The sequence below is a fragment of the Neophocaena asiaeorientalis genome, unplaced genomic scaffold, assembly GCF_003031525.2.
Source record: "Neophocaena asiaeorientalis asiaeorientalis breed wild unplaced genomic scaffold, Neophocaena_asiaeorientalis_V1.1 scaffold114, whole genome shotgun sequence".
Classification (NCBI taxonomy): domain Eukaryota; kingdom Metazoa; phylum Chordata; class Mammalia; order Artiodactyla; family Phocoenidae; genus Neophocaena; species Neophocaena asiaeorientalis.
The window spans coordinates 9,070,660-9,083,090 of record NW_020173116.1 but is presented as its reverse complement, the minus strand read 5'-3'; the positions used below and the strand labels follow the sequence as shown (position 1 = coordinate 9,083,090).

General features: G+C 50.2%; 1 protein-coding gene across 1 annotated transcript in view; it reads left to right on the top strand.

Annotated features, from left to right (window-relative positions):
- The window catches only part of CRACDL (CRACD like), a 98,509-nt gene that overhangs the window by 75,556 nt on the left and 10,522 nt on the right, over window positions 1–12,431 (top strand). Inside the window, 2 exon segments of the mRNA XM_024743935.1 lie at window positions 1,649–2,449; window positions 2,451–2,895. Of these exon segments, the coding sequence (XP_024599703.1) occupies window positions 1,649–2,449; window positions 2,451–2,895 (1,246 nt within the window).

Below are 12,431 nucleotides of genomic sequence, written 5' to 3'. Positions count from 1 at the left end.
GACATGAGCCACCATCCTAAAGGGGTTTCCACATCAAGGATCTCCTGTAGTAACAAAAGACCAGTCACACCTGAGGAACCTGCAGCTTTTGAAAATTCTTCTGGGGATTTCACATCTTCCCCTTTCGGAATCCAGAGGAGTAGGGTTGCGCATCTTGGCAAAGCTAGCTCGGGTGTCGTCACAAACATCCCAGTTATGTTGTGTTAGCAAGCAGATCAACTGGAGAATGGTAAAATGACAACAACAATAACCTATGGCAAACGCTCCCCTGGGTGTTTGCTAAAAAGAAGGAAGGAGGGCACTGCCCTTGTGCCGGAGCCTGGGTGACTCTCTAAAGTCTAAAGACAGGTCTGAAATCAGGAACTTTTCAAAAACACCAGCCTCGGTGCCCTCAGCCTTTCGGTCATTTTCACATTTGCTTGTGAATGAATCATGACCACCTTGATCTCCTTTCCTTCCTAAGAGGGCAAGAACTGACTTTGTGGATGGTGGGGAGGAAGTAGACCAAATCTAGATTCCAGAGACCTTTCGGAAGAAGGATAGCACGAGGCCGTGACTTGCTGCCAAGCCAGGCAAAGCCTCCTATAGGAGTGGGATCAGAGATAGCTCTGGGGGTGCTAGTGGAGCCCTGGAGGTGTGGGCTGGAGGGCAGCCGGCCAGTCACTCAGGCCCAGAGTCTGGCACATAAAATGGCAGGGGCTTGGCTTGACCTGAGCAGGGAGTGGGAGAGACCATTTAAAACGTCAGAATAGATTGTCTATTTTATGGATAGTGGTGTGTATATGTTAATCCCAGCCTCCTAATTTATCCCTCCCCCACCTGAGAATCTGAAAAAGAATATATGTATAACTAAATCACTTTGCTGTACGCCTGAAACTCACACAACATTGTAAATCAGCTATACTCCAGCATAAAATAAAAATGACAAAAAAAAAATAAAAGAAAACGGCAGAATATAAGACTTCAAATTTAGCTGAGAAGTTTGGGCGTTACCCTGTCAGCTGTGGTTTGCTGTTGACCGTGGTGGGATGGTAGGAATCATGTTTTAGGCAAAGCAGCCTCTGCCTTTGCTATGAGGGTGCATCCCTGCAGAGAGAAGGAATTGGCAGGGGACACTGGCTCTGAGGCAGCACAGGGGGTCAGAGAGGGCAACAGCTTTGCCCCTGGGCCACTTATTAGCTCAGCCTTGGCCAAGGCAGGGACCTCTCTGAGTTCCCAGTTCTCCAGGTGCAAGCAGGAAATAATAATCCTCTCTTCACTGGAGCCAATCAGGGAGTTAGTGAGGTAACCATGTGGAGCACAGAGCATGGCAGACCCTGCCGATGCTGGTCCCCTTCCCTTTGCTTTGCTCTGTAGAGCAGTGTCCACTGGTTTCTAGCTTGGCCTCGAGAGCCTCAGGCAACGTTTATTTTAGGGGCATAGCGGCTGCAGTTCTGCTGAAAGCTGAACTTGGGAGGCAAGATTCCAAACAGACCAGCAAGGGAGGATTAAGAAAAGACAGCTGTGTGTGAATGTCCACTTGAGTGCCAGCTTTAGAGACATTCTGCTTCCCTTAAACCTAATTAAACCTTGAACAAGATGGGGAGGCCACAGGCTTCCTAATATTCGTCCTAATGATGCTGTCTTTTGTCCACTTTATTCCTCTTAGAGAGCGCAGTCCGAATCCCTGAGCGATCTGACGTGTACCCCAGAGGAGGAGGAATACGACGAGAAGCCGCTACCCAAAGTCAGCACGGAGGAGAAGCCCAGTTCTGGGCAGCAGGAGGGGGGACAGGACAGAGGCGCTGAGCCTCGGGGGCAGGCGACCATGCTGCCACCTGTGGGGCCCCGTGCGCGGCGGGCGCGCCTGCAGCACTGCCCGGCGCTCACCGCTAGCACCGAGGATGAGAACCCCCCGGGGGAGAACCCCTCCAGCCGTTTGGCCACGCCGGAGGTCATGGAGGTCACAGAGCCCGTGTCGAGCCCACACCCCCGCTCGGAGTCCCCGTCTTGCCCAGAAGGCTCCCCGCACCCTCACCCTAATCCCGACAGCGAAAACCCAAGGGAGGAGCTGTCCCTGGAAACCCGGTGTCCCCCGGGCGGGGACACAGCAGACGAGGTGGTTTGTGCTTCGGGAAACGTCGAGGGTCGATTATCTCCCTGCATCCCCGAGGGGGACACGACCCCTCCCGAGCCCGGACCCGTAACCACCTGGGAGATGCCCCCTGGTCCCGACGGGCCAGACCACACCGGTCCTAAGGAGGTGCGACTGACCCTGGACGCTCCGGGTCCCGAGGGCGCAGGGCCAGCAGCCCCGGCCCCCAGCCCGCCGGCCCCCAAGAGCTGCTTGAAGCACAAGGCCTCGGCTGCGACAGCGAACGCGAGCCTCGGCGCGGCCCCCTCACCGCCTGCCTCGGAGTCGCCTGCAGAGGCGCCCGCACCCCGATCCCTGGACCAGGAGGCGGCGCCCTCCCGGCCCAGCCGCCCGGGAGAGGCCCGCGGGCGGGAACGGAAGACCCTTTCCGGTCAAGCTCCGCTCCACGTCTCTGTCCTTCAAACACAGAGAAGCGCCCTGCCCGGAGGGGAGGGGAATCAAGAGGTACAGCGCGGAGGTCAGGCTGGAGAAAGGAGGGCTGACCTTGCTCTCCAGGAACGACAAGGGTCCGCCCGGGACGGGCCCCGCCGCCCGAGGCGCCAGGTCTCCCAACGAGCCCGGGAAGGCGAAGACCCGGTCCACCGAGCAGCTCAGCTCCAAGCCGCCCCTGCCCAGGAAGCCGCTACTGCAGACCCTCACCCTCCCCCAACTGCCCGCACCCCCCGACGCCAGCCCCCGGGACCCCGAGAAGGTAGGGCCGTCCGCCGACCCCAGGAAGGAGAGCCAGGCGGCAGAGAGGAAGTCGCCCCACAGGGCAGCTGGTAAGAGGCCCACGTGGCGCAGCCTGGGGAGGGTGTTCGCGAAGGGTCAGGGCCGTGGGGAAATCAGGTCAGTTGGAATGTCTTGCTGGACGTCCGGCAAGGTATTGATGTATAAATGCATTGGGTAAAAACCTTGCCGGGGCACTGGAGGAAAAGTCAAACTTCCTGTTGGTACCACCAACATGTTTGATCAAGAGTTAGGAATAGAGACTGGGGAAGGGAAACAAATATCAAGGTTTTGTGTAAGTTCTGAAAAGTCAGGAAAATGTAGAAACTCGTTTTGCAGCGTCTTCCAAGAGGAGCTGGGCCTCTCAGTGGATCACTCAGATGCTTTTTCCTCCAGAAGGGGTATCCCTCCTGGGCAATGTGTGCTCTCATGGGTGGAGGCCCTCCTGGGGCCTCACCTGGTTCTTGGTTATAAATGAAGCATCTGGCTCCACTGTCACTTAGCATCGTTCCGACCTTTCCCCCAAAGGAAGAATTTCATCCTGTTTAATAATAATCAGGTTCACAGGGCCCAGCCTCACACAGGAAGAGTCCCCTCTGTTGGAGTCCTTGAGTCTTTGTAAAATCTGAGTTCTTCATCCGGTGGGCTTGAACTGTCCAGAAAGGGAGATGGTGTTAAGATTGGGACAGAATGTAAGAATCTTGTAAAGCAACTGTCTTTTAAAATGAGCAGAGACAAAATAGGTGACCTTTCTCTGTCTGTGACATTTGTCACTCTATATAGTGTTTCAGATGGAATCTGTTGGAAACAGGTATTTTCAGTGGAGCTAAAGAATCTCTGGTTGCTGGTTTCTTTTATTGATGGAAGTCAGTGTACCAAAATGGAATTAGACATGCAAGTGATGTGTGTATGTGGGGGGAGGGGGGGTGGGTGTGTGGGTGTGTGTGTGGGTGTGATGGGAGCACTAAGGAGAAATTTTCCATGGCAGATTTGATAAAACAGCACACCTTTCAGGATATTTTAAGTGGCTGGTCTAAGTTCAGGACTCTGTTTAATCACTGCATTGTGGGACAGAGAGGAAGTAGAACCCAGTTCTCTCAGGGACCCCACACCCTAAAAGGAGGACGAAGCACACACACAAAGACAGGTTTAAAGACGTTCTAGTCTTTTGTGTCGTCTTCCTAGGAAGTTAGTAAAAGTGCAGTGTATAAAGGGCTCAATTCTTAAGGCGATACCCAAAGATGCAGGCGATTCCAGGGAGAAGTTCCGGGAAAACGCCCCCAGAAGAGCCTACACATGCAGCCTCCCTGATCCAGGCCCCTTGGCTCTGCTGCGATTTGCTGTTGCTGCTGCCGCTACATCAGGGTCATCAGTGAGGGAACTTTGGGGGAGGTTCAAGCTGTAGCTGATTGTCCACTCTGCAAATTTCCAGCTTATTGAAGCTGTTACAGAGTGATTCAAAACGCCATTGAAATAGCCAGGACGGAGGAGGGTGTAGATAAAACCCTGACGTCAGCACCAGCCGCCTTCGTGGGCTAGAATTGAAGATGTCTCTCTTGCTGAATGAACAGAACTTAAAGACAGGATACTCAGCTTCACGGTCAGATCTGGAAAAGAAGCTTCAGAGGGCGAAGCTTGACACGTTGATAATTTATAACTTCCTCAGCTTAAGCTGTGAGAGTCAGGCTTTGTTCACTGTCAGCTGGCTGGAATGGTCTGTAGTTAGAGAGCTTCTGTTTTTTCTTTTGATTTGTAAAGTACAATATAATATTTATTAATGGCTTTGCTTAAATATAAGAGAGTTGTGTTGTCCGACTTAGCACTCCCTAAGCCACAGAAGTAACTGACTCAGATGAATTCTGGAGTGGAAGAATCTAGGTTGCTTTAGGGGGCAAGGGTAGTGATTTTCATTTCGATGCAAAGAGAGGAGATAATTCTTACATTCTCTTGGGAACCGACCCTCCCAGGGTGGATGGTATTTGAGGGACGAGAGCCAGGCAGGCTGGGGCTGCTGTCTGGTGCCCCCTGGGACTGTGGGGTCTGAGGGCTGTCTCCTGCAGGGCAGAGCAGAATCTCAGAGCCCCAGGCTCCCAGAGCCCATGAGTGAAGCAGCCTCCACCCCTTCCCCAGACCCTGGGTCTGCTTGTGGTTCAATTCGTTATTATTTCTGCTCTCGCCCTCATGGCTCCCAAATTATAGCAGCTGAAGGCAATTAAATTCACGTAAAACATACAGATAATAAAATGTTGTAATAATAGTATTACCCAGTTTTCCAGGAAGGCCTAATTATTGCTGTTTATTATCTTGTGGTGGCAGGCGCTTTTACCCAGAGCTCCCAGATGGGCTGCCATCTCCCCTGCCCCGCTTCCAGGGATGCGCACCATAAAGTTGGGTTATGGAGGTGTCCCAGGTGGGCGCAGTTCCATCTCCGGGACTCCATCTACGTTGTCCCAGCACTCCTGCTTCTTCCCCCACCTGTCCCCTACACCCTGTCTTCCTTCCCTGAAGACGGAAAAACCCCGGGGGTCTGGGATTCGGGGAGGATAAGATGGTTGTTGGCAATAAACAGAGGAGCCCAGCTTGCTGACCGGCTGAGCCTCACAGGGCACCTTGGGGTGGTCGCTGTGTGCTCATTGATGCAAAGGAGACCAGTCAGTCTGCTCACTTGCCATAGGAGGCGAATGGCCCTGGGTTATCAGCCCTGTTCATGTGTGCAGACAGTCCCCATCCTCCTGTTGGGCCAATCCATCCCAGAGTCTAAATCACCAGTCTGGAAGCAGCTTCCCGCGCACAGAATGAGAATTGGAACAGGAAAAATGGTGAAATACACAAAACGTATAGAAAAAAGTAGTCGTCCGTAGGTCCACTCTCTGGATGTTATCCCTGTTGGCCTGCCTTCTAGTCTCCTGTGTGTGTGTGTGTGTGTGTGTGTATTTTATTTTCTATGTAGTGGTAGACATTTGTTGGATATTTTGGAGAGTAGCTAGACAAAGCACTGTTCTCACCAGGGGCCTCATTTGATCACCAGCCTCTGCCTCTAGTCCATGCTCATTCCCTCCAGACCAGGCTGGTGCCAGTGGCACGCCAGGTCCTGGAGCCAGTCCTCACTCATGCATGCATATTCGTTCTTCCAACAAACATCCATGTACTCCTGCCACGCACACTGCACTGTGCTGGCCCTAAAAGGTGGTCAGGAAGAGAACGCCAGCCTTGCTGTCCGCGAGCTTAGGGGCCCGGGGAGGCAGGTGGCGGTGACAGTAGGTAGATGCCCATCTTTCTTTTGGATGGCAGGGAGATTTTCTGGAGGAAATGAGCTCGAAAAGACTGTCACCGTCTCTAACAACAGAGTTATTTCAGCGTGTTCAAGTTCATTTGAGTAGAATACAAGGAGTTTGGTGGGATTTTGTGTTGGTTGTTTTTTTTTTTTTTGTATATATATATATATATACAGGTCTTTTATTCTTAAAGAAAAGCAACTTTGTTCACACCTGCCTTTCTTTTTAGCCTTATCCATACCCTCATGGTCCCTTCCTGGCAAGTGTGGTCCACACCCTGGGCCTCCATTTCCCCGCCTTTCCAGTGCTCCTCAGACCGTATACATCCGCTCATCCTCGCTTGCCTCCCAGTGCGATCACTCTCCTCGGCTAGGACACCCCCGTAGCAGAGCCCGTAGTGAAGCCACACCCCCTCAACAGTTGTGCTGGTGGTCCTGCAGGTTCCCTTCCCTCGCCACTCTGCCCCTCAGGTGGTCCCGGTCGTAAGAGTGCAGAGCAACGCAGTGGCTGAATCCCGGCTTTCTAGCCAGAGAATCTTGGGGTGTGAAAAACCACAGAAGGGAAACACCTGAGAAGGGTCCTTCACATACAGGTATGAAATCCTGGGTTTGGCCCTGAGATGCACCCGCAGATCAGCACAGAAGAACCTTTGAGAATTTTAACAGGACCAAGTCTCAACATAATATTCAAAATGTCTAGGATACAAACCAAAATTATTCAACCTACAGAGTACCATGAACACCAAAAGAATTCTCAAAGAAAGAGGCAATCAGCAAGCATCAACCCTGAGATGATCCAAAGGTTGGAATTATTAGAAAAAGATGTTAAAGCAACTGTTATAGCACGGTTCCAAGATGTAAGGGTGAACACTCTTGAAACAAATGGGAAGATTCTCTGTAAACAAATAGAAGCTATTTTTAAAAGCCAAAGAGAAATTTTAGAACAGGAAAATATAACAGAAATTAAAAATTCACTGGAAGAGTTCACTAGGAGAATGGAGATGATAGAAGAAAGGGTCAGTGAACTTAAAGATAGATCGATAGAAAACATCCTGAACACAAAGAGAAAAAAAGATTTTTAAAAAAGCCTTGGGGGCCCGAGCAACAATATTAAAAAGTCTAACATTCATGTCATAGGAGTCCAAGAGAAGAGGAGAAATAGATTTGAATAGAAAAAAATACCTGAAGAAATAATGACTGAAAACTTCCTACATTTTGGAAAAACAAATTTACAGATCCACGGAGCTCGGGCAAATTACTTTTGCACCCTTGTAAAAAATGTGGCCATATCGTTTGGTTTTACTTCACCTTTTCAACAAATGGTTGTGGAGCATGTGAACATCCATATGCAAAAACGTGAACTTTGACCAAAGTCTCACATCATATACAGAAATTAACTCAAAGGATTCACTGACGTACAAGTAAAATGAGGGGACTTTCCTGGTGGTCCAGTGGCTAAGACTCTGTGCTCCCAATGCAGGGGGCCCGGGTTCAATCCCTGGTCAGGGAACTAGATCCCACAAGCTGCAGCTAAGACCTGGTGCACCCAAATAAATAAATATATTTTTTAAAAAGGTAAAATAAAACTATAAAACTTGTAGGAACTTAGGAAAAAAATTTTTGGAGCATAGGACTAGGCAAAGAGTTCTTAGACTTGACATCAAAGCATAATCCATGAAAGGAAAAATTGATGAATTGGACTTAAGAGTTTAAAACTTTTGCTCTGCCAAAGACCCCATTAAGAGGATGAAAAGATAAGCTATGCGTTATGAGAAAATATCTGCAAACCATATATCCAGTGAAGGACCGGTATCTAAAATATATAAAGTATTCTCAAAACTCAACAGTACAAAACCAAAAAATACATTAGAAAATGGGCAAAAGATATGAATAGTTATTTCACCAGAGAGAATATACAGATGGCAGGTAAGCACATGAAAGATATTCATCATCATTAACCCTTAGAGAAACACCAATAAAAACCCATAATGAGATACTATCACATTAGTATCTCATTTTAGCCATGTTAGAATGGCTGAAATTAAAAATGCTGATAATACCGTGTGCCCAGGGCTTGCAGGACAACTGGAACTCTCACTCATTGCTAGTGGAAATGCACAACAGCACAGTCACTTTGTTTTTGTTTTTATTATTATTTATTTATTTATTTGGCTGTGCCAGGTCTTATTGCAGCCAGCAGGCTCCTTAGTTGGGGCATGTGGACTCTTAGTTGCGGCATGCATGTGGGATCTAGTTCCCTGACCGGGGATCAAACCCGGGCCCCGTGCATGGGGGGCGTGGAGTCTCAGCCACTGGACCACCAGGGGAGTCCCTGGTACAGTCACTTTGGAAATTGGCAGCTTCTTACAAAATTAAAAGTACACTTACCTTATAGCCCACCAATCCCACTTCTAGGTGTTTATCCTAGATAAAGGGAAACTTAGGTTAACCAAGAACACAAATGTTTATAGCAGCGTTATTCATAATCACCAAAAACTAGACACGACCCAAATAACCCTCAACTGGCCAGTGGATAAACAACCCACACAATGGAATATGAGTCAGCAGTAAAAAGGAATGAACTGTTGACACACACGATAACGGATGGATCTTAAATGCATATGCTAAGTGAAAGTAGCCAGTCTCAAAAGATTATCAAGTGTATTATTCCATTTATATGATGTCTGAAAGAGGCAACAATACAGAGACAGAGCAGATCAGCAGGTGTCAGGGTTTGGGAGTAGAGGTGGGGTCTGACTACAAAGGGGTAGTACCAGGGAATTTTGTGGGGTGTTGACATTGTTCTGCAACCCATTTGTGATGGTTGTTGGAAGAATCTAAGCGTGTGTTCAAACTCATAGAACTCATAGGACGACTCATAGTACGACAGAAAAGATGCATTTCACTATATGTAAATTTTAAAATAATCTTTTAAATGGCACAAAAAATAGGTAGTAGCCTCCTTTTCACCCACCTCTGAACCTCTCTAATCTCACACACACACACACACACACACACACACACAAGGAACCACACTAACAGATTCATCCCAGCTCTTTTCCCATGGCCATTGCAGTCATAGCTACATCAATGTTGATATATAGGCACAGCAGTCCTTTTTTAAAAATCACAAAAACGCATGTTGGCTTGCAATTAGAAATTTTCAGTCCACAATAAAGACTGGGCATCTTTTCTGGTCAGAATGAGCCACTTGTCCTCATTCTTTTTAAGGGCTACAGAGTACATGTGCCATATTTTATCTAGCCATTCCCCTACTGAAGGGAGTTCCAATTGTTTTGAGGTTTTTTCCTTTGGCTAACAGTGGTGCAGTCACCCTCCTTGTTCGTTTTAGCTGTGTGTATTCACACAGTTGTTTCTCCAGGCCAGATTCTTTTTTGTCGTCTTCTTTTTTTTTCTTTTTTGACTGCGCTCTGCGGCTTATGGGATCTTAGTTCCCCGACCAGGGATTGTACCCCGGCTCTTGGCAGTGAAAGTGTGGAGTCCCAACCACTGGACGGCCAAGGAATTCCATATCTAGGCTAGATTCTTAAAAGTGGGTTTTCTGGCTCACAGAGCTTGTGAAGTTTTAATTTAATACACAACTTCAAATGACCCTCCGTAAAGGCTGTACCAGTTTACGCTTCTAAGAGCAGAGAAGAGACTATTTCTCCGCCCCCTCATCAGCACTAGGCGTTATCAGTCTGTTTTTAATTTCTTTTTTTTTTTCAATCTGATGGATGAAGAATGTCAGTCATGTTTTACACCTTGGTCAGCAAGTCCTGGTCATCCTAACGTGGCATGTCTTTATCCACCTGCACCCAGGCCAGCCCTCAGCAACCTTTAGCCTGACACCTGCAGCACCTCCTCCCGCAACTCTCTCCTCACCCTCTCTTCCCAAGTCATGGGTCTAACCGCGGAGCTTTCCTCTTTAAAACGTCCGGATGCCTTCCCATTATATTTAGAATAAAATTCAGAGTCCTGCGTGAGGCATTTAAGGCTTCTTAGATTCTGGCCAAAATCAACATTTCTGCCTTCCCAAGTCCATCTCCCACTCCTTCCCTCCCTCTGATATCTCCAGCCCCACCCCTGCCACCTGGTCCCTGAGTACATCAGGGGCTTTGATCCTCTGCAGTGTCTGTGCCTGGGGGAGGGGCGGGGCTCCTGGCCTGCAGTGGGTGGCTCAGCCGGGTGTGTGTGTGTGTGTGTGTGTGTGTGTGTGTGTGTGTGTGTGTGTGTGTGTGTGTGTGTGTGTGTGTGAGAGAGACCAGGTGCTGGGACAAGGCTGGGAAGCAAGCCAGGCAGGTGCTGGGTGGGGAGATTGAAGAGCCTGGGTTTGGAGGCTTGACTCTGAGGTGCACCCCTCAGGGGCTGTGGGATTCGGAGCCAATGAGTTTCTCAACCTCTGTGTCTTAACTTCCTCCTTTGTAAAATGGGGCTAGTAGTAACTCACGGGGCAGCAAGAGCATTTTCACTGCCAGCTGTGATACAGTCTCACATGGTACAAGTCATACTTCCCTAAGGAGGTACCGAAACCTCCTCTGGGCAGCGGAGACCAGCGAGCGGGCATGGACTCTCCTGTCCCGGTTCTGCTGCAAGGCACCGCTGTGTAGATGTGAGACCCCAGAGAGAACGTGTGGGAGCCACGGACCACCACCGCCGCCCTGAGTGTACACAGGGGTCCTAAGAGGGGAGAGGAAGAGAGGGCGTTTGCAGGGGTCACAGCTGCCGTTCTGTGAGTCCTCAGCGCAACAGGGTGGCACCGGGGGAGCCTCCCTCATCCCGAGAGGGCCTCCCACGGGACAGGGACAGGGCGCAGGGACTCTGGGGACAGGAGGGGAGCTGAGCTAGCCAGGGAGGGTGGGTGGTGGGTGGGAATCTCTCAGTTTGGGACTCTGCCAGAAACACCCAGGACACAGCCCACCTGGACAGTGGCAGGCGCCGGTCACAGGAGAGCTCTGCCTATCCCCCCCCCCCCTCCTTCCCAGACCCCCAGCCCCTGGGGAAGGACCCGCCCCCCACCCCCAGCTCAGATGCCCTGCATTCGAGGAGGCAGGAGACAACCCTGACTCAGCCCAGAGGTGACGCCGTGTTCTGAAGTGACCGTGGTGAAACTTAGGTCAAAAGGCTTGCCCAGAGGCACCTGGCATGTGACCCGGGGGGTTGGGGGGAAGCGGCGTTTGGGGCTGTATAGACCATCTTTGCGGCCAGTGTCTTCACTATAATGCTCTGTTGGGGGGTTATCAACGGGGGGTGGCTGTGTGCTCCGGAGGACACGTGGCAGTATCTGGAGACGTGGCTGAATGTCACAGCTACAGTGCGAGGAAGGGAGATACCACCAGCATCTAGTGGGAGGAGGCTAAACGTCCTACGATGCACAGGACAGGCCCCCAGCGGCCCCCAGCAGAGAATTATCCAGCCCCAAGCCTCAGTAGTGCCAGGGTGAGTAACAGTTGCTTGTCACTCCATGATAAGCAATGATGGGAAGGAATGACATGTGGGAAAGTCGTGGGGTCATTCCCCTTAATATGATACGGTGTGCGATGTAGTGAATGAAGGTTAGGGATCCAGAGTCCTGTGTCCAGTGCCCCCTTGGTGACACACTGGCCATGTCACCCTGAGCAAGCCTCTACACAGTGAGACTCTGTGTTTCCATCTCAGAAATGGGGATTGAAAGTATTCTACGTTACAAGGCGAGTTGTGAGGGTCATTATGAATGTGATACTGCTCTGAAAACCGAGACCTAGTAACCCTTAGCTGTTAACGTTTCTTGAGTGATGAATCGGGGAAAGGTCCCCACCTGTCTGGGGTTGGGAGGGGGAGGTGTAATAGAGGAGGGCAGATCCAAGCTCCGTGGACAAGAGCCATCCCTCCACTGATTGGCCACTCGGTGGCCGCTCGAGACAGAATCCCAGCCGTTCCTGGAGAGCCACCAGGAATCCAAGGTGGGGTGACTGTTTACATTCTGAATTGTAGGAGGATGCCGTGTAATCTAATAGTTTCACTGCTCTTCCTCCTTTGCTGAGCTCAAAGTTATTTTCGAATTACGGTACCTTTCCCTCCCCATATGCTTATAAGGTCCCAGTTATATCACCTGGCAGGTGGTGGAGACCAGCTGTCTCTGTACTCAGAGAAGGACTTTGGTCGTTGCCTTCTGCTTGGAGACGGTCTTAACTGCACACACAGTGGTGCGTGAGCAAATGGACTTTCAATCTAAGCTCCTCCATCACAGCCCTGCACCCTTGGAGCCTGCAGCTGCCTTCCTGGTCGCCACCGTGAGGTGTGGGGTTCAGCCTGGACCCTGGGACAAGGTCTGCC